This window comes from Echinops telfairi, unplaced genomic scaffold, assembly GCF_000313985.2.
Source record: "Echinops telfairi isolate 266 unplaced genomic scaffold, ASM31398v2 ScPeMD7_31;HRSCAF=116, whole genome shotgun sequence".
Taxonomy (NCBI): domain Eukaryota; kingdom Metazoa; phylum Chordata; class Mammalia; order Afrosoricida; family Tenrecidae; genus Echinops; species Echinops telfairi.
In genome coordinates, this window is record NW_022103928.1 from 18833174 (window position 1) to 18855433 (window position 22260).

General features: G+C 44.1%; 1 protein-coding gene across 6 annotated transcripts; it reads right to left on the minus strand.

Moving 5' to 3' along the window:
* Positions 1 to 1019: 1019 nt before the first annotated feature.
* CUNH3orf14 (chromosome unknown C3orf14 homolog) lies at positions 1020 to 18339 on the minus strand. 6 transcript variants are annotated; one of them, XM_045290096.1, is made up of 5 exons: positions 18307 to 18339; positions 16817 to 16896; positions 15522 to 15645; positions 3982 to 4056; positions 1876 to 3730 (listed from the first exon to the last, which is right to left on the minus strand). In XM_045290096.1, the coding sequence occupies exons 2-5, from the start codon at positions 16867 to 16869 to the stop codon at positions 3578 to 3580; spliced, it is 405 nt and encodes a 134-aa protein (XP_045146031.1). In that variant the 5' UTR covers positions 16870 to 16896; positions 18307 to 18339; the 3' UTR covers positions 1876 to 3577. The 6 variants fall into 6 exon arrangements, with proteins under 6 accessions (XP_004702466.2, XP_045146031.1, XP_045146035.1 ...); XM_045290100.1 differs by having other exon boundaries at positions 16817 to 16893; positions 18307 to 18323; XM_045290098.1 differs by lacking the exon at positions 18307 to 18339 and adding an exon at positions 17527 to 17605.
* Positions 18340 to 22260: the final 3921 nt, after the last annotated feature.

Sequence of the window (22260 nt, forward strand, 5' to 3'; positions counted from 1 at the left end):
TATCTAACAGCTCTAATATTTGGTGACATTTTGTATTGTGACACTATAGATGAAATTGTCATCGGACTGACACCCTGTGCTGTTTACGCCTTAATTACAACTGTTAACACTGCAGAGAAGTGTGCTAATCTGCCAGCATGTATCATGAAAACAACGTTATTGTTACCCACCCCAGCACCCACTCCACCCCAGCACCCACTCCACAGGGTACTCTCAAGATGGCAGTTTAAAGGAACTTAGCACAATGGACCTTTCAAGGGAGGTGATGGTTTGGGCTTTTTAAAAGGAGTTTGCCCTGCTGTCTTCATTTACTAACCCCACCCAGGTGGGAATTTAAAGTCTATAGCACAGACCCCCTTTGTTAACGGGGCTTCCAAACGTTTGTGGGAAAATCCCATTCATCTTTTAATTCCATTTTCCGGTGACTGTTCTGACGCTGTCTCCTGGGTGTATTCTGTGTGCATATCATAAAATGTGTGTAGTATTAACAGCACCATTGCCGCCGAGTTGGTGCGGACTCAAGCTGTAGTGGTCAGGTGCTGTGGAGTGCGTGCTCACGCACATCGACCCTCCGGCCAGCAGAACAAAGCACAGCCCGGCCCGCACCAGGCTCGCATCGCTCCTTACGTGCCGTCCATTGTTGCACCGCTGTGTCACTTCTTTCTACCAGAGGTCTTGCTCGTTTCCCTTCATTTCCCACGTTTCTGCCTCAGATCAACCTGTAGATGGACTCGCAGGCTATCCACCTTTATGGGAGCAGAGAGCTTCATCTTCCTCCTGACGTAAGAGGGGGCTGCAAGTTGAGAGATGAAAAGATGGGAGGGGCACGATAGGGTTGGCAATCCTTAAAAACCAAATTAAAATCTAGGAATCACGTCCAGCTCTCACCGCTATCTGTGCTTAAAATCAAATCAAATCCTTGCTCAGGCCTGAGCCCTCCTGTAGCTGGGCATTATGAAATGCTCGGTCCTTTTTTTTTTTTTTTTAAATTTCAATCAATTTAATTTATTTTTGTTTGTTTGTTTGTTTTAACATTTTATTAGGGGCTCATACAACTGTTATCCTAATCCATACACACATCAGCTCGGCCCTTTTTGTCTCTACAACTTGTAGAGACTCCGTTATCGATGACGAACAACATCCTCTCAGCTTTCTTTCCAGAAAAGTATTCTTTTTAGACTAAACAGCCAAAGGCCGCTATCTTTTCATTTAGTAAAAGGAACTATAAAAGCAAACACCCATCGTGATCCCACCCTTTTCCCCCATAATGAAGTCATTGGAAAGTAAAGGTTCCAGACGAGTTGACATCAGAAGTGACAGCCAGTATTCAGTGCAGGTGAGAATGTAAGTGAATTTTCAGTCAACACACGTGACACTCCATTGACCGATGCACTAAAACGGCACACCTTCCAGTGGCAGTTCCCCACGGTCCCCTGGGTTAGCAGCTGGACTGGGGCTCGTGAAAGAGCGGCCAGCCTCTCGGGATGACTCGGCGCTTCCTAGTTGATCCCCTTGTTTCCGTTCGTCACTCTGGACGTCCCAGACCGCTATGTCAGTGTTCAATTCCCATCGTTTCTGAAATAACCTCCATCTTCTTTTATGTTAAGCCTTCCTAAATGGCTTTCTTGAAGTAGCAGTGTGAACAAATTATCGCTGTATTTTTTTTTGAACGGTATTTTATGCTTCATTTTGATTTTCAACACCAATGGGATGTGGTGCTTTTCCTAAAAGAACCTGCTTCCATTTGGGAATATATTCTTCCACGGATGCCCAGTAACGAGCCTGGGGGAGGGGGGGAAACAAAGTTAAAAAAAATATATATATATATAGCAAGGAATTGAGCTTGGTTCTTCATAGCAGTTTAAATGTTTATTCACTAAGTGTGCATGTGCATGTACACACGCATGCACACACACACACACACAGGCACGCAGATATATGGAGAATGCACTTCCTCTACAGAACACTTTGTTAATTTTAGAAAAAACATGGCTACTTACTAGTGTAAATTTTCAAATTTCTCAGTCAAACCAGAAACTGGCAGAGTGACAAGTTTGGGGATTTTATTGTGATTTTACACGCCCTCTTGTGGCCAACCTGTGGTCAATGCCAGGAGTAGCACTTGTGGCTAGACATAATTACATGTCTTTGTTGAGTGTTCCAAATCCTACACCGAAGGATGACCTCTACTGCAATTATTATAATGCAGTCATGAAACATGAGCGGGTTTCAGAATTGAACATCAAAAGGTCTCACCCGGGGTGCAGTCAGGGAACGGTCTAGCTCATGCCGCTGGTTTTGACCCCGCTGCACTGGCCCACTGCTCATGCGGGCAAGGCTATGAAGATGAGGGGTCTGGTCCGTCTTTCAGAAAACTCCCGGTATGACGGATCATGATTGCTCCCCACTTTTGCTGTGTGATAAGGAAATGATATGGCAAGACCTGTGTAAGGCAGAAACTTGCCAGGACGGAAAATCCAAATACTGTAAATACACCCAAGTATAAGCCGGGGGGTTCAGCACATTTTTGATGGTTTTTGTGGTAAAATTAGGTGCCTCCGTTGATATTCGGGTCGGCTTATACTCGAGTATGTGTTTGCTAGAAGAGTGGGAAGCTGCAGTCTTTAGAAAGCGGAAGGCTTGTGAGACGGGGAAAGACCAGGCGCCCCGTAGAGCTCCGCTTCCCACCAAGTTCACTGTGTCAGTATCACCTAACCATTTTTGATGTGAACAGTTTGAAAATTGTGATGCTGTGTTATTGGACTCTAGGAATTTGTAGGCTACAGAAGCGTATGCCACACCACCCTGTAGAGGGGCTCTCCTGGCTTCTTCAGTTGCTCCCCGGAAGAGGCCAAACAGAACCAAAGTGGCCCAACCTCCCAGGGCATTTTGCATCAGATGATCACTGTCACCCTCCTCCTTCTGGGAAATTCGGCCAAGGAATTAGAATGCAGCAGGAATGCATACTTATTCATGATGGGCATTAGAAAAGGACGAGGTTTGGAAGGTGGAAAACGGTGAGCGATGCTACATGTGTGTGCATATGATCTGAGAAATGGCTCAACAGGCTTAAAATCCAGGTCAGCCTGCCTCGCAAGGCTAGCTAGGAAAAATACTGGCTGAAACCCAAGGTTGAGAGATTCTCAGCCATTCCAGGTTGGATTAACCCCTTGTGTAGGGCCCTGTTCACGCCAGTGTTGGGATTGGAGAATTTAACAAAGAGAAGGGCATGTACCAAAGTTTCTCCCAATCCTTTCTTTATTACCCTAGATGCCGCACAAAGGGCATGTACCAAAGTTTCTCCCAATCCTTTCTTTATTACCCTAGATCCGCACAATTGAGAGGCAAATTCTCAGCCTTCAATTTTGGGTCTTCATGTCCTGGCTTAGGCAGAGAGCAAAACTGTATGCGGGAAGATCATTAAAGAGATTAAGCAAACTATGTCACATGTAGTAAGTTTGAATTCATCACTAACATATTCATATACCAAATATGGTTTACTTTTGCCAAGCATCTTCCCAATCTGTTCTTGAGCGGAGCAAGAGAAAACAGGCAAACGCCACACTGTACTGCATGATCACGGCGTTTCTGTGGCTTTGGGGAGTGTTTGGTGAAGGGACCAAACTGCCGCCAGGACAAGCACTGTGGTTAGGAGCACTGTCACCTCAGGATTTAGTGCCAAGTGTCTGCTGTGGCTGCCTTCCAGGTGACCAGGTGAGGAGACCCAGCACTGTTATCAAAGGGGTAAAAAAAAAAGACAGGCAAACCAAAATAGTTATCAGGGACCCACTCTGAATGGCACTCTGGCGATAGAAGGTCGATCAGACACATCCTAGCCCAGAGGACAAAGAAATCTGGAAAAATACACATGTGTCCAGTGGATTTTGCTCCCAGGGCCAGAACTACACGTAACCCTGGTTTCATTAAGAAGGGGCTGTGGACAGGACAGACGGCTCCGTTTACAGCTGCGGAGATTCTCACCTCAAGAGAAGCCACCTCAGGTGGGGGAAATGGATGATTCCTGGTCTGCAGAGACCTTTCTGCTGCTTCTATCTCCTGTAACAGAAACGCAAGTGTGTGTACAGAGACATATACAACCGACACCCCAAGCTTCTCTCTCTCTGGACTTAGAGTGGGAACTGGGGGAGGAAAGCTGAGCCTTGGTCGGTCACCCCGGGTTCTAAGTGGAAAGTGCAGGGCTTATTTTAAAACAGACGGGAGTAGTGGCACTTCCACGTTGTGTCTCTTCACTTTAAATAGCTACTAAAGGCCAGTCATTCTCGCAAAAAGAATTTCCTCGAAAACTGCTCAGAGCATTAACATAACTGTGCCACCACCTACAGTAGAGGGGGTAAAAGGGATGGAGGGACACACTAGGCAAATATCCAACGATTGAGAAGCCAGATACTCAGACCCACCCAGTACTCACTTGAAGAGTGAAGAGTTCTGGTCTCCCCAGACGATCTCAATGGCATGTCAATTACAGTCATTCAAAAGTTCTATCTCAAACATCCTACTTCTGCACATCTCCCCAAAAGAAATTCAAGGAGGGACCTCGGTCTTTGACAAGGAAGGACCTTTCTGCTATGCCACGTAGAGCAGGGGTCCTCAAACTTTTTAAACGGGGCCAGTTCACTGTCCCTCAGACCCATTGGAGGGCCAGACTATAGTTTTTAAAAAAACTGTGAACAAATTCCTATGCACATATCATATTTTGAAGTAAAAAACAAAATGGGGCAAAAACACCCAGCGGGCCAGATAAATGTCCTCAGCGGGCAGCATGTGGCCCGCGGGCCGTAGTTTGAGGCAGCCTGATCAAGAGTTTCAGAAGTCGATGCCTAAGGTCATTTCAACAGCAAATATTGCTAGGTAGTAAGTACATCGTTCAGCCGATGACATTCAAGGGCAGCCAGCCCCGTGCTTTCATTTGCAGTTAAACTTTAGACATATGTATTTTCTCTTATGGTCATTAACTCCCCCACCCCAGCCCTCACCCCTACTGCCTGGTGGCTAAAGGTGGTAATCCATACCCTGGTAAAGATTTCACCCCTGGGAATGCAGTAAGTGCATGCCCCATAATGTAGGGGTCTGGCAAGCTATTTCTGAAACATTGGTGCCTTGTTTCACCCCCCACCCTGACACAAATCACCTATGTTGTGTCTATTGATCCTGCTTGTCGAGTTCACAGAGACCTTTGTCAGAGGCGACATACATTTATTTTTTTGGCTCCCTTGAGCCCAGGGAGTTGCTAGGAAAGAGAAAGTTCTCTGCTCCGTGTACGAGCACTGGAGCAGTCTGAGTACAAGGCTTGTTGGACAGACGGAGGGAGATGGAGAGGGGCGTGGGAGTGGGGTGTGAAGAAGCCAATGCTGAAGAGGAGAAAAGAGAGAGCAGATGGTAGCGGCAGGAGCAAGGAAGGGGTGTGAAATGTAAAAGGGAAAAACAGGAAATTCCCTAAAGGGACTCCCCAAAGTTGCACAACCATGAATGCACCTGCTGTCTGGAAGGAGGTGACTTGAAGGGGGGAAAACATCGATTTGGGGATAAGAAGCCCATCGATTCGCGTGGCTGCCCTGTATCAGAAGTGTGTGCAGTGAAGTCTCACGCCAAAGGGCGTCTGAGGCCGATGCCAAAAAGATACAGAAGCCAAACTGTTCTGTGACTACACTGAGCTTTTACAAAGTCCTAGGGAAAAGACTCGGTATCATTTTTCTTGAAACCTTTACAAATCAAACCCAGAACACAAACAGAAGCACCCACAATCTCACTGTGGTAAGAACAATAAGGAAGTAAGGGGCAGGTGTGGGGTCCAGCATCACACGCTGAAAACAGAACTTGTCTCCCTGGGTAGAAGAGCAGATTTGTAAACACAGAGCGAAGCGAAGAAGGGGCCGTGTGGCAGCGCATAGCAGGCCGAAGTTGGAAAGGTGATCGGCATCTCAGCAGCCTCCCACAGGGGATTATCACCCCTCCTAGGAACTTCCTGAGCTGAAGTGATAACTCACTTTCTTCGATTTTTAATGTATATATTTTTGATTCTGACTCCTACTTCCCCATAGCTAGCTCCTCTTTTCACTCCCTGTGGGCTCTCTTAAAATTGTGTCATCCGTCCCCATGCTTTTACCTTTATCCCTCCAAGGTGGCCTCTCTTATCTTCTCCAACTAACTACTGCGGCGGAGGGATGGCTAACTTGCCCTCACAGTCCTTGTTGCTCGGCCTGGCTAAACAACCCTCTTTATGTAATGGTGTTCCTGGTGGTGCGGATTGCATTCATCCAGATAGCTAGGTTGAATCCTCGTTAGCTGATTCTTTCCAGCGCCTGCCATTTTGAATTTCAGAGCTCCGTGTGATCGTTTCCTCAAGCTGTCTCTTCCACCCTTTCCATGCTCTTTCCAACGCTGCCGTCCTGGGTGGTGGCTGCGTCGGTTTGACCCTCGGCCACCTGTGTGTATATGGGGATGGAGAGGTCTGTTTGCTGAGGTGCCGCTGCCTGGGTTTAAAGCAACCTTTCACTTATTTCAACCATGTGCGCTCCCCAAGGTCTCCATTCCTAATGCAGTGCCTTCCTTCGTCCGTCCATCCCTTCAACCAGCACTCACAGAGCGTTACTCAGACTCAGACGAGCGAAACGCAGACTACATCTTATTCTACTTTGAGCAGCAGCTAACAGGAGACTTACTGAAGAAGCCCGTCTCCATTTTCAGGATGCCTTCCGTGGATCAAAACAAGCCTCCGTGCATTTGAATTCCGGTTCTGGTGAAGAATATTGACAGTCCTGTCACGGATTGCCAGAAGAACTGACCTGTGTCTGAGATGAAGGGCAGCAGGAACGCTCCTCGGAAGCCAGGATGGGAGACTTTGTCTCGTGTACTTTGAACTTATCATGAGGACAGACCAGTCTCTCAAAAGGACATCAGCTTGGTACAGAAGGACAGTGAGAAAGAGGCAGACCCCTGACCAGATGGACGGCCTTGGTGGCTGCCACAAGAGGCTCAAACATAATGACTGCCAGGGCGGCGCAGGGCAGGCAGGGTTTCATTCCCTGGTACGTAGGTGGCTTTGAGTCAGAACTGACTCTGGTCCCTAACAACAACAACAACATGACAGAAGGTGCCCTGGTATGTAGTGGGTTCTGTGTTAGCCTACAAGGTTGGTGGTTCAAACCCACTAATTGCTCCTTGGAAGAAAGAGGCAACTTTCTGCTCCTTAAAGATTGACAGTCTCAGAAACTTAAAGGGGCAGTTCTACCCTGTCAGAATTGATTCAATAGTAGTGATTAAGTTATTAGAGGATGATGTCTAAATTCCTTAGCTTGCCTGCAACTTGCCCTTGAAGCTATATCCTAATACCATACACAAACCTTTCCTTTGATCATAAACTGTAGAAGATAAGAATTATGTCCCATTCAACCTTTGTGCACTAGACTATCTACTGAAGTGCATGGCAAGTATTGGGCACTTAAAATTTCGAGAACACGTAAATATTAAGGTATGGATTTCCTGAGTATGAATCAAAGACTTAAAAACCAAACGCTCTGCCATCAAGTCCACTACAACAGGTAGAGAAAAAGGGGGGAAATCGGAAAGAGAAATTAGACTCCCTGACAGATCTGTCACTGGACTCTTTAATCTTCATGTAGAACAAACAAAGCAATCCCCCCAATCAAAAACAGGATTCGACAAATGAGCTGAGTTGGTGGCATACCCCCACAGAGCACACAGGGATTTAGCTGAAAAGCCTAAGGACGAAAGAATTGTAAAAAAGCATCTTAATGGACCCAAAGCCCATCTGTAGACAATTGGACATCTCCTCACACAAAGGTCACAAGGAAGGGATGAGTCAGTCAGGGTGCAGTATAGCACCGATGAAACATACAACTTTCCTCTACTTCTTTAATGTTCTCTCCCCACCCCACCCCCATCATGACCCTAGTTCTACCTTATAAATCCAGCTAGACCAGAGCATGTTCGCTGGTACAGATAAGAGCTCTCGACACACGGAACTAGAATAGACAAACTTTTCAGGGACAATAATGGGAGTAGCATACCATGAGGGTAGGAGAAAGATGGGAGGGGAAGGGGGAAAAGGAGAAAAACCAATCACAGTGATTAACATAGATCACCGCCCCCCCACCCAGGAGGAAGAACAACAGAAATGTGGGTGAAGGGAGGCAGCAGATGGTGTAAGATATGAAAACAATAATTTATCAAGGGGGTCACAAGGATGGGAGGGTGAGGGAGGAAAAAAATGAGCTGATACCAAGGGCTCAAATAGAAAGTAAATGTTTAGAAAATGATGGTAACATATGTGTAAATATGCTTGACACAATTGATGTATGGATTGTTATATGAGCTGTAAGAGGCCCCCCCCAATAAAATGATTCATTAAAAAAAAGATGATATTCAAGAAAAGAAAGTATCATAATGAAAAGGAAGTTCAATAGTCATGTTGGTGTAAGTGCTAGCTGGATCACAGGATAAAGTAGATCATGCGCTCTACTGGGGATGGGAAATTCATTGACAACTGAGGCTGCTGGTGTGAGGCAAAGAAGACAGAGCTACAAGATCGGGGGTTCTAAGGTAAGAAACTTGCAATCGTTAAAAAATAAAAATAAAAAACCCTCGCTATCCTGAATTTAAATCGGAAAAACTTGTGCGCACTCTTGACGTGTTCTCTTTAAACAGCAACAATACGGCCCAGTCTACACTGCTGAAAGGAGCCAGGGATCTTTGACGCGATGGGTCATTTCAGGTCTGGGCAGTGAATGCACACGACTAGCTGCGACCATCTAAATGTGCTAGCAAGAAAACAGACTACCCGAGGCTGTTAGGATCTCGTCCAAGACATTCAGGAGCCGTCTCGAAGAGGATCTCACTTGGCAAAAAGGGGACAATCTCAGCAGCCAGAAGGGTGAAACCTGCAGTGAATCGAGACATTTCAAATCCCAGATACTCAACCTGCGCAGATGCTAGAGCAGCGGTTCTCAACCTGTGGGTCGCAATCCCTTTAGGAGTTGAACAACCCTTTCACAGGGGTTGCCTGATTCATAACAGTAGCAAAATGACAGTTATAAAGTAGCAACAAACATAATTTTATGGTTGGGGGTCACCACCACACGAGGAACTGTAGGACAGGGTCGTGGTTGAGAACCACTGTGCACGAGGGACCAGCCTAGTCTTCTGAAAAGGAAATAAAGGAAAAGAATCATGTATTTATCTTGCCTTTTCCTAGGTACTCTATATGTAAATATAATTCAATAATTGAGGGGAAATCTCTTTTCAGGCAGCCAGTTAGCAATGAAAGGAGAAGGAATAAGACGCAGCCTCCCTGCTCCCCTGCCCGCTGCTCCCGAAGGCCACTCTTTAGTGCACGTGTTTTATCTCTGACCTCTAGCCCTCTGTCAGCCGAGAGCTTGTCCGTTTGCCTCACAAGATGGTGTTCGTACTAGCTGAGCGCACCGAAACCTGAGAGGGATGACACTGTGCATCCTAGAAATATGCCCTGAAAGAAAACGCTCCTTTCCTCTTCGGAGCCTTACCAATTATGTTTTGGTTTCGAAGGCAGATAAGCTTCCTTTTACTTATATTCCAAGGACAAGGCAGGCCATGCTTCAAAAAGCCACGGTTCTTCATGATTTGAAATGGCCAGAACAAAATTGTTGTGCCCTGCTGTGTTCTCACCAGTCATAATACACACAGCCCTTCTCGCTGTTTCATCAGCTCCGTCGGTTAGTTCTGGCTTACAGGGACCTCCGGGCCGCAGAAGGAAACACTGCCCAGCCCTGCACCAGCTAACATCCACGGCCGCCCTGGAGCCGCTGCCGCGGCCCTGTGTCAGGTTCACGCACGCCTAGGTTGTCATGTCGTGAGCTGGTTGGGGGTAGTCTCTTCCATAGAGAGAGTGTATTGCATTCTATGTAAATTTCGTTGGTGTTTTGGTCCAGCTACATTAAGTATGAGAAAACAGATTTCAGAAAAATAATAGTCTCAGTCATAATGAAAATATCCAATCTCTTCAAAGTAAGACCAAGTCTCGTCATCTGTGCCTCGAAGGAGCACTCTGGTCACACTTCGAGACAAAATCAGTTTGCTCTCTTAGCAGTCCATGGTACTTTCAACGTTCTTCTCAGCACCCCAAATCTAAGCAACAGATTCTTCTTCATCCTTCCCTGCTAAACGCTGTCCAACTTCCACGTGCACATGAGGCGATTGAAAATACCATGGCTTGAGTCAGGCGCATCTTCACTGTAGTGAAGAAAACGTAATTGGTATGAATCGTCGTAACTCTCATTAGATGATTTGGCAAGACCGTGTAAACATGGTATACTATAGAGCAGTGGTTCTTAACCTTCCTAATGCTGTGACCCTTTAATACAGTTTCTCATGTGGTGGTGACCCCCCAACCATAAAATTATTTTCGTTGCTACTTCATAACTGTAATTTTGCTACTGTTATGAATCAGACGACCCCTGTGAAAGGGTCATTTGACCCCCCAAAGGGGTCGTGAAACACAGGTTGAGAACCGCTGCTACAGAGGATGCAAACTCGTGGATTGGCCATTCCAGTGGGTATAAAAATGACCCATCTCAGAAACAGAAAGAGAAATCCCATGACCATTGTGATAGTTAGGTTTATTGTGCCAACATGGCCAACAGGAACATGTCGGAGGAAATTAATCAGGTCACAGTTTGATTGGAGGGCAAACAGATAAATGGCTCTGCAAGGCCCGCCCCCATCTCTCTTACTCTCTGGTGATTGGACCAGTATGCTGCAACTTTAACTAGTTCTCTGCCTCAGCCTGTGTGCTACACTAGCTGTGGGCCAAGCCAACCTGTGGATTGTGTTGCTAGAGCTTGAGGATTTTTTGAGACCAGCTTTGCCATACTGTTGGTGCATACGTCAGTGAGCTTGAGGCTGGTGAATCCTGCCGCCTTGCATTGCGTGAGTTCAAAATTCCACCCAAGCCTGCTTCCATAAGCTCCCGTACTGCTGACTGTTGCTGCCCCACCCTGCGGGCAAACATTACCTGTTTTGCCTGAGGGAAGACTCTGCTGTCTGCTTCCTTGACCTTGTACTAAAGCCCCCTCCCTGAGTTGAAGGACTTTCAGTATATTAACTGTTCCACAAAAGTGAGCTGCACTGAGCCCTTGGTACTACTGTGTGGACTAATTAGCAGTTATATTCTTTCTCGCAGTATAAACCTATCCTCATATATTTATATACATATGTGATCATAAGTGTCCTGGTTTTGTTTCTCTAGAGCAGCAATATTCAACCTGTGGGTCGCAAACTCTTTGGGGGTCAAACAACCCTTTCATGGGGGTCGCCCGATTCATAGTAGTAGCAAAATTACAGTTACGAAGTAGCAACAAAAACAATTTTATGGTTGGGGGGTCACCACCACATGAGGAACTGTACAAAAGGGTCACGGCATGAGGAAGGTTGAGAATGGCTGCTCTAGAGAATCCTGCCTAACACAGCCATCAAGAAAGAAGAGTCAAAAAAGAAAGAAAGAAAGAGTCACTAGCCTGCAAGACCCTAAAGTGGTAGAGGCAGCAGAGACCATAGCACTGAGGACAAATAAAGCTGAGGTCCGTGCTTCTGGGAAGAGTCTGACTTAGAGTGGGCTTCCCCTTAGGCATTTAGCACTGCTAAAGGAGTTTTTTTTAACACTTGCTAGAGCAGGGCAGAGGCCAAGGAACCTTGTGATTGAGAGGCCAAGAATTGGGGAGACAACCTGCCAGCATGGCTTAAAAGAGGCACTGCAGACAAAAGGACTGTATTCTTATTGCTGTCTGGTCTTCATTTGATGTAAACTTTTAACTTCCAGAATAAATCTCCATAATGGGAGGTGACCTAATATCTGTTTAAGCTTTCTTTGAAACCGCCCATGAAAATGGTTTACATATGTATGCATATCCCTTGCTAAATACATTCTCAAGAATTTTATAATTTTATTGCTAATATGTCATTTCTTATATTCCAGGGCTATATACATAAGATTGCTCATGGTTTTTTGCATTTTTATCCATTACTTTTACTCCACTTAAAATATGTTGCTGTCCGGCGCCACCATGTCGGTTACAACTCCTAGTGACCCTTATGCACAACAGAATGAAACACTGCTTATTGTGACTCCACCCTCGAAATTGTTACGTTTGAGCCCCTTGTTGCAGCCACTACGTCAAGCCACTTGTTGAGTTTTTTCTTCTCTTTTACTACATCAAGTCCGTTTCCAGAGACTGGCCTTTTCTGTCCCAAGTGTGTGAGATGAAGTCTTATCATCCTGGCTTTTAAAGAGTGTGCTGACTATGTCACTTCCAAGACAGATTAGTTTGTTTCTGGCAGGCCACGGTACTTTCAACTCTTCTTCAGTTTTCCTTATTTATTGTCCCCCATCACATGCCTGTGAGGCAATTGAACATACATGGCTTGCGGGGGTCAGGCACACCTTGGTGACACCCTTGCTCTTCCACACATTAAGGAGGTCTTGTGCAGCTCATCTGTCCAGTGCAATGCACTGTTGGATCTCTTGACTGCTGCTTCCTGGAGCGCTGATTGTGGATCCAAGCACAATGACATCCTTGATAACGTCAGTGCTGTATATTGGTGCGGTTGTACGGATTTTGGTTTTCTTTACACTCTTTCATCCTATACTAGTTTTAAAACAACTGGTTTTACCAAGTTATGGAATCGTATCATTGGAAAATGCTAGTCTCGTCTCTCATTTCTTTTTCATGTTTATTACATTGTTCAAATTCCTAAATAAGGTAAACTAATAGACAGTGATGGGGTGGTAAGGTCATTCTTACTGTGTTACTGTCTTCAAAGAGAATGAATCCAAGCCTTCATGAGACCCACTAAAGTGCACTCTGCACTCCTCAAGCACACATGCTAGATGTGACTTAGCCGTTTCTTCGCATGGAACATGAACAGTATTGCCTCGTCTGACTCACAGTGATCCCATGGGACAGGGTAGACCTGCCCCTGAAGGTGTCTGAGACTGTAACGCTACCTGAGTAGAAAACCTCCTCTCTGTCCCTCGGAACGTCTGGTGGTTTCGAGCTGCTGACGGTTTGGTAAGCAGTTCAATGTGTGGCCACTGTGTCACCAGCGCTCCAATTCATTTTAGTTTGGGGAAAGGTCTTACGGCTTACAAAAAGTATGTGTGGGCAGGCTTTAGATGAGCATCTAATCTAATCCAATGTTTACCATCAGAATCGAATCTACCCTTTAGATTAGGAAACTCAGGCAATCTAGGTGCTTTTCAAAGTCTACCAACTTAAAATCCCACAACCAAACCCTAAGGATTTGACATTCCAAATGACCTTCCTGGGCGCTGCTGACTCATCTGGAGTCCACGCACCACAGGGTTGTCAAGGCCCCTGTTAATTGCCACTGAATCTATTCTGAATTGTACTTTGAAAAAGTACAATTAAAAAAATGTATATAGAGTAATTTGAAGAACATAGAATAAAATTAAGTTTACAAGATCAGGAAGAGTTTTCATCCCTTAAAACAAGCACTTTGCCAGGAATGTGGTAGATGCTCAATAAACATTTATTAAAAAAGGAAAAATAAAATACTTTTAGATGGGTGGGATGATATGTAATAGATGTGTTATATAATCACCTTTACCCTGCCGATTTTGTTTACAATGAGAATATATTGCTGATATACTATTACGAAGAAGTCAAAGGGTACGTCAGGAAAAGTTTCTACACCAAGCTTGTTTCTCATGAAACTTGTCTAGATATGACAGCGATTTCTCAACTCTTGAACCGTTGCTAAATTTCTCATATCACACAGTTCTTTTGTTTCAATGCTTTCAGTACTATAATATTTCTACAGCCCACGGCTCAGCTGCTCAGCTTGGTACCCTTGTTTCTGTGGATTTCCAGGTCAGTTAACGCCTTCTCACGGATGTTAACAAGGCCTCATTCCTTTGGTCTTGTACGTCTTCAAAGAACGCAGTGGAATACCTGCTTGCTTTCGAATACAGCTACAGTCTTGCCTCCTTTCCAAGGCTTCTTTGAATATTTTGGCTCACAAAAATTCTGTATCATTTAACTCTTGGCCATATAAGGTCTCATATTACGTGTGTGACCATCTTGAGTCATCATCGAAGCCTGTAAGGTCTTTGATATAAAGAACGCTGGTTTATACTTAATCTGTTGGCCCTACTTTCTGCCCAGCACTAATTCCAAACTCAGGGTCTTCTCGGCATCCATTAAATACTTGCTCATTAAAAGGAAGACCCTTGAAAACCAAGTGTCTCTGGCTATAGATAGCTAGCAATCAAGCTTCCTAATTTAGTTTTTCTGACTTTCTGTGGCAAATTCCAAATTATCCTACGTATTTCCATTTAAAAATAAATACTGCAAACACCACTGGGCAAGGAAGACATATGGCAATATAGAATGCTTTGTAGCACTATGGCTGTGCCTTAAATCACTGTGGATCAAACTGCCAGAAGCTGAGAAGATAACAGAATTTTCCTCTCCCTTTATTCTTCAGTGAGGAGAGAAGATCACTATATTATGCCTATCGATGAAAATATTTAACAATAAAAACTGCAAACACCGCTTTATAACTTCAATAAGATAGTCTTACTACCAAATGTTTTAGTCATCGGATCTCTTGGAAGCTTGAATGGAGGGAAACTTTAGGGTTTTAATTATGGATGAAGCCATACAATTCTGGAAGCAAAGTACAGCAAGCAGCCAAAAATGTTACACATATGATTTTACTCCAAATGGGCACATTGGCCAAATGGGGAAGCCCCACAGTCATACATCTGACCACCTCCTCCATCACTTTCAAAAGGGATTTGAGAGATATTCCCTTATATTGGAATTCTGTGTGTTGACTGTGGCCCCTATAGGCCAATACCAAAAAAAGGTCTGCATTTTTATGATGCTAAATAGTTTAGAGTTGAATCTAAAATCCATTATGGTAACTTTATGGTCTCTTGAGAGTGCTCAGTAAATAAAAGGAGCGGATGGAAAGCTTCATTCCCTCTGTTTCTTTAACTTCTTACAGAAGCCAAAGTTGAGACCCACTGCCATCGAGTCAATTCTGACTCATGGCGACCCTATAGGACAAGGGGAGAACTGGCTCCTGTGGGTTTCCGAGACTGGAACCTGTATGGGAGTAGAAAGCCATGCCCTTCTCTTGCAGAGCAGCTGGTGGTTTCGAACAGCTGACTATGCAGTTTACCGCCCTACGCACAGTCCATTTCATCACCAACGCTCTGGCACAGGTTGACGCTGAAATTCCTTCTATAGTCGTTGATTTTTCTGGTCTAGTGAACACCTTTGGCCTATGCAGGCATTAGCGGTTTTCACTTGGGCTAATGACAGTCTAGGTGCTATGCATCCAACTAAGCTGGGCCTGAAAAAATTGATAGTTTCATTAACTTTCTTTATTACTCAGAACAAGAAAATGACATGTCAAAATTGTGAGATTCATTATTTTTGGACAGTTGAGAAAATCTCTGCACTAGACTTGTGGAAACTTACATTTAGAAGACTAATGTTCCTTTTATAAGCGGTCTCCATTGATTGAAGCTGAGATGCCTTTCCTGTGTTTTGTTCTCCACATTTATTCTCCATTTGTTGAAGTAATGCTAATCTTTGTGATACTCTGGGGGGGGGGGAGTAAAGATTGAACAAAGTTAACAAAACACAAACATTTTATTGCTTGCCTCTTTAAAAGAATAACTTAATTGCTCCTTACTTGTGACCTAACTTTTTTGAAAGCATATTCATTATAAGTCCATGCCTCTGTTTTTTGTTTTTGTTTTTTTGGCCTCTCTGGGCTTTTGAGATGATTTCAGGGTGTTAAAGACATGCCTTAACTTTTGGTGAAAATGTAAGCTGTAATACATATCCCTTTGTACACATACTTATATATACCTCCCCACACATATACATTCATACAACTTGCTATACGAAACCTTCTGCTTAACACTTCAGTACCCCTGAATCTCATGTTACACATTTAGAATTGTGCTAAACTTCCATATGTTTGAAGAAGCAATAAAAATATTTTTTCTCTTTTTCCAAGAGAATGATGATGGTTGGCTGTGAGTGAGAGGCGGCTTGTATGTGCGCAGACTCACCACAAGGTGAAACAGTAATTGAAGAAAGAGGTAAAAAGTTAGAGGTTATTGTCAAACAATTTGTTATGTGTCAAATACTTTTAAAGTTTCTCAGTATTCAAAAGCTTTTTCTACAAGCATCCTCTGAAATGATGAATAAAAAAATGTCATGTGATTAAAATAAGCCAAGTAGTACATGTTAAGGGAATAATCACTTCTCACACACTTGTGAAGGCTCTCAAGAGGCACCATGTCAAATTGCGTTATTTTTGAGGGTAGAACTAAAACCCGAGGTCTTTGAACACTCATGTTCGTAAGGTGACATCGTAGAAGGCCAAGGAAGAGGGCCTGTAATTAATTTTTAAAAAGCAAAACAACAGATGACACGGGCAGCAGCAGCAAGGACAGGTTATTAAAACGAAGTGCAGGGTGGGCTACAAAAATTGCAAGGCCTGGTTCAAACAGAAAATTGGAAGTGGGAGTAGAGTGGGTTTTCCATTGGGGAACAGGGTCAGCACTGCTCAAGTAGCAACTGTTAATCTCTGCTATTTTTCAAGAGACACTAGCATTCCCTTATGCCAAAATATATCCACATAAATGTCGGAAGACAAAAATATTCTGAGGTTTAAATCTTGTGTACACAAAATTTCATTCATAAAGCCAATACCATTTATATGATTAGATTATCTTGGGGAGAGAAATCCAAAAACTTACATTTCTTCATGCCTTTTAGACAGGCGAATCTCTCGTGCAAAAAGGGAGGTCATCTTTAATCAAGAGTTATAAGCTTTCTGCTAAATAATAAAAACATTTAAAGTTACTTCCACCATGTGTTCTCAGCTTTGCAACATCTGCTAGTTTTCGTACCTCAACTCACTGGTTTTCTCTGAAGAGAAAATAAAACTTAAGATGTAATCATGTCCACAATTAAAGAATGCATTTAAGAACATTTTTATTCTCAAGATATATAGCTCTTTGTATGCCAGATGCATTCCAGAATACTATGAATTAGGTAAATTCATCATATTTCATATCTCACCCTCTTTTCCACACGGTAACCTCAATCAGAATTCAAAACAAATAAGCAGCTGGTACTAAGACTAGTAAACACTTTATTGAATCAACAGAAAGAAAAAAATCCACTCGTAAAATTCAACACAGGAAAACCAATCCTTATGCATGTGCACACACACAGACACAGAAAGGCAAACAAGTATGAGAACCAACTGGAAACTTGTGGTCTTTCCTTTATTGGAAGACTGCCCAGTTCTACCATCTCTCTTGCAAACAGAGAAGTCTTTTTCATGTGTCAGGGTAGGGGGAACACAATTAGTCCCTCCACTTGGCTTTAGCTATTCAGTACTTTCACCTGGAAGTTTAGGAAATGCAACTTTTGCTGCCAGCTCTATCTTGAGCAAGATCACCTTGGCTGAGGACTCCCAACTGGGTAAACAAATGGAAGTCTAGCACACAGGTTCAAAGGCTCCGAGTCCAGGTGCAAACGCCGGAGACTGCCCTAAGGGAGGAAGTCATCAGGATGGCGTTCCTTCTTGGAATGATGCATTAGGTTTCCTAAATTGTATAAGACCAAACATGACTGTCTCCGGTGAGAAGACATTGAATTGCTAACAGCAAGATTGGCGATTCAAACCCATCAGCCCCTGTCTGTGCTGGTGAAGATTTGCAGCCTCGGAAACTCTATGTGGGGCCCAGTGAATCGGAACTGGGGGTGGGTTTTTATTGGGTGAGTTTGGTGAGTGCGTCTCCTATTAGTTTTCCGTGCTGGCAGATGCATTTATTCAGCACCGAGGACAGCAACCACCCAGGCTTGCCGCCTCCGGTCTATTTACATATGCTTTCAGCAAAGGTCGCTTCCAGCCAATCGGCCGAGGCCTTCCTCTCGGGTTCCCATTACTCGGAAGTACCCTCCCCTGCGTCCGGGCAACCCGGACAACCCGGGGAAGGGAGTTGGTGTTAGCTTTGCCCCCTGTCCTCCCTGCCATCAAAGCTTCAGACCAAACCCCCAGGTAAAGTCTGCACTTTGAACCGAAATCCAGGAGAATCTGTGCCGGAGTCATCAGCCCTCCGACCTGCAGTTTAGAACGACCCTGAGAAACTTCCCTGAACACTCCAACCCTAACCCCACACGTCCCCTCGCTGGCGCTGCACTGCCACCCCACAGCGGGCCACCCGCCTCCACTCACCGAGCCCTCCCCGGGACTCCACCGAGAGCGCTGGAGAGCGCTGAAGACCGCGCGGGGGCCGGGCTGCCACGTAGGCCCGGGCGTGAGCACGCCACCTCCTCTGCCCATGCGCAGTGCGTGATGACGTAGCACGTCAGTGGCATCGCTTCTCTGAGCGGTGTTTGGTTTGAGAAGAAGGTAACCTACACGTGTGTTCTCAGCCTACCGGGAAGAGCCGTTTGCTCTAAACTCAATTTCAGGCCCCTTTAAAGAGGGACATGCGTATGGTAAAATCAACAGTGGTTGATTATAAGAAGTGTCACAACAGCGTTGCAAGAGGGGAAACTGCAATAATGCAGTCCTAAGCGCAGGTTAGCTGTGCGAACGCAGGAGCCGCTCTGAAGGAAAAGCATGAGGTTATTTGCTCCTGTGAAGAATTACAACCTGGGGACTCTTAGGGAGCTCTTCTACTCCGTAGGGTCGCTGTGTGTCAAAATGGACCGTATAGCAGTGTTTAAACGGATTTCTTGTTCAGTCTTCAGCAAAGGTCTGCGGAGCGCTGGAGGGTTTTCTGTGTCCATCTCAGTTTACGGGGATGCTCTCGTTGAGCCCCACAACACCCTGCGAGAATGGGTACCATTATTCTCATTGTACAGACGCGGAAAGTTGGGCTGTTAATTTGTCCACAGTTGTAGTGTGAAACGTTCTCTAAGCTATTCACAGACCCTCGAGTTCACGCTTGCTGATACATAGCCCCCTACAGTTATGAAGGGCATACTTAGACGTCCCTGTATGTATTCCTGGCAATAACTTTGTGAAGTACGTGATATTTTAGAGAGGAAGAAAGAAAAAGAGGCTCAAGAGGCTAAGGTTGTAATCTTCCTGAAAGGTAGTCAGTTGGTTAAGGGCAAAGAATGAGGACTCCAATCCAGGGGTTTGCTTTTTGTTTGTTTTCTTAATAAAATCAATTAAGACATGTGTGCCTGCTTCAGGGTTATTCCAGATAATGGTGTTTTTGTAGCTTTGCTTGGAAAGTCCCTTACTGACATACATCCTGGCGTCTAAGTTTCCTTTCCTTCGATGCTCTTTCTTCAAAGGAGCATTTCTGGAACCCCACTGGTAGAATCCCAACCCCAGCCCACTGGCTTTTTATCTTCCTATTCCAGTTTTGTTTTTTATCACAGTACAATTCTCCATGTTATTTAATCACTTGTTCGTTTCTTTACTAGGGCTTCCCCCAACCCCGCCATACACAAACTGTCCCATTAAAATTCAAACTCAGAAGGACAAATATTTTTGGCTTATTTGCTGCTCTATCCTCTAACTAGAAATGCGTGACATGTAAGCACTCGGTAAATATTTTCAAATGAAATCATCCACTCCCATTGAAATTCCATCATAATCTAAGTTACTGGTAGGGCCCGTAAATGAGCTGTTTCTCACTTTTAATGCTTAAAAGGAGGAAAAACTAAAACTTTGAATTGCTCAGAGTTCTAGAAATGAAATAGTATGCTTGCATGAATGGTTTCAAGCCATTCTTGTTTGTGAGTTTACAAAGACTTCCTTAGGCTGGTCATGAGACCCAATGACAAAGCACTAGTGTGCTCAAGGAAACCTTTGCTCACGCTCTGCTTTGTGTAACATTGCTTAGTGACACACAATGGCTAAATTCAGCTCTTGTCTGTCTGAGTTGTGGACCAAGGAACAGTTCCTCGTGCAATATTTGGAAGAACAGCACCCAGGGAGCCCTCACAGACAGTTGACTTGACAAGCACTTTTATAAAAGAACTTACTCTTGAGAACCTGCTATGATAGCTCCCCTTCTCATGAATCAGCAGCCCACTGTTAGTTTGTTCACTGTTGAAGTGTCAAACTATGTCACATGTCAGCCAATTAATTGCACACAACCACCAGCTGCTCTGTGGGAGAAAGATGGCTTTTTTACTCTTTCTGCTCCTGTAAAGCGTTACAGTCTTGGAAATCCACAGGGGCAATTTCTACTCTGTCTTACAGGGTCATCAGAATAGACTTGATGGCAATGACTCTTTTGGTTTGAGATAAGTTTAGGTACTTTCTGGAAAGAAAGGAGCCCAGGTGATACAATGAGTTAAATGTTGAGCTGCAAGGTCAACAGTTCAAACCCATCATTTTGCTCCCTGGGAGAAAAATCGTGCTCTCATAATGATTAACAGTCTTGGATACCCAAAGGAGAAGTTCTACTCTTTTCAGTAGGGTCACTATGAATTGAAACCAACTCAATGGCAAGGTATCTGGTGACTGGCTTGGAGTGAAGTACTCCTGGTCTACCATTCAAATGATTACAACCTACTAAGTAACACCTGGCCATAGTGGCGTGTTTGGTAACAGCGTGCTGCAGATCCTGTGCTTCCTAGTCCCTGGACTAGTTTTGTGGTTCTTCTGCAGCTTCCCCCTTCATTTATTTGGGAGTACTGGGTCCTTTAGTCATAATTTGTGTAAAGATGGATTTTGTTACCTATCTGTCAGATGTAGTCTCCACCTTCAAGAGCTAGAACCTGGCTGCACTCAAAGTGTGAACAGTAATCTAGAAGATACTGGTTGACAACGGAAATCACTAATCTTTGCTTCAGTGTTTATTCTGTACCAGACACTTTGCATGAACCACCTCATGGAATCCCTACAACATCTCTATGAGGAAAGGTTCATGGACTCCTGTGTTAGCCATTGTTATAGCCGAGGAAATTGAGGCTAAGAGAAGATCCCATGACAGTAAGCTACCTCCAGTCTATTTGATGTGCGTGCCAGCAGCTCTGTTGAAGTGTGATTTAGATTCACAATGTGGACAAGGGTGCTTCAGTAGAGTGAGTACTGTATGTAGGCAAGGTCGTCTAGATAGCGTTTTGGAAGGTGTTGTGGGCTTTGCAAGATGAATGGGATTTAAGGGTCTTTTTTTATGTGATCTGGTGCCTTGGGGACCAGGAGAGAGCTGTGTGTCCTACATGAAGGAAGCAGTGTGGACAAAAGTGTGTCCCGAGAACACAGCTGGATGGGGCCTTGTGGACCCTTTATTATTATATTATATATTTGCCATATCTTGCACCAGCCTGTGTGATCATGAGGTGTCAATGGGGATAGGTATCTGAAGTTCAAAAATAAGCGATCAAATTGATGTGAAGGAGCATGGACAAAGTGGAGACCCCAAACCCATCTATAAGATAATTGAACAGTCCCTCACAGGAGGGCCACACAGAAGGGATGATGGATCTAGGGAGCAGGGTAGCATTGAGGAAACACATAACTATCCTCTAGTTCTTTAATATTTCCTCTCCTTACTATATAGTCTTTGTTTCACCTCATTAATCTTGTTAGATCTGCATGTGTTCATTTGTATAAAGAGCATTTGATGCATGAAGCCAAGATAGATAACCCTTCAGAAACAAGAATGGGAGTAATGATTCCCTGAGGGTAGGGAAGAGATGGGAGAGGGAAGAGAGGGAGCTGATAGCAATGATGACTGCATATGCCCATTCGAGGGGAATGGATACATTGGATGGTGTAAGATATGGCAAATTTATAATATAATATTAAAGGGTACCTGAGGGATGTGGGGCTGGGATGGGATAAAGGGGAGCTGATATCAAAGAGTTCAAGAAGAAAGAAATGGTTTTAAAATTGATGGTGGTAGCAATTGTAAAATTGTGCTTGATCTAACTGAATTATGGATTGTTATTATATCTGTTAGAGCTCCCAATAAAATGATTAATTATTTTTTTCAAGTAGAAATCTTCAAGTTTTCTTTGGTTAACAAGAACAGTTTCTAATGGTAATCTTATGTAAAAATGAGGTGGCATAAGGTGAACTTTGGAAAACCTAAAAAGATTTATATATATATATTTTTTTTCCTGACTTCTTTTTTTTTTAACATTTTATTAGGGGATCATACAACTGTTATCCCAATCCATACACACATCAATTGTGTAAAGCGCATTTGTACAT

What these genes read in the sequence shown, in the direction of transcription:
- CUNH3orf14 (XM_045290096.1), bottom strand. Translation starts at nt 16,869, where the DNA reads ATGACCTCCCTTTTTGCACGAGAGATTCGCCTGTCTAAAAGGCATGAA. An exon ending in TCTAAAAGGCATGAAGAAAT is followed by an intron (nt 15,646 to 16,816) that starts GTAAGTTTTTGG and finishes CCCCCCCCCCAG; the next exon opens with AGTATCACAAAGATTAGCAT. An exon ending in GGAACATTAGTCTTCTAAAT is followed by an intron (nt 4,057 to 15,521) that starts GTAAGTTTCCAC and finishes TTTCTGTTACAG; the next exon opens with GAGATAGAAGCAGCAGAAAG.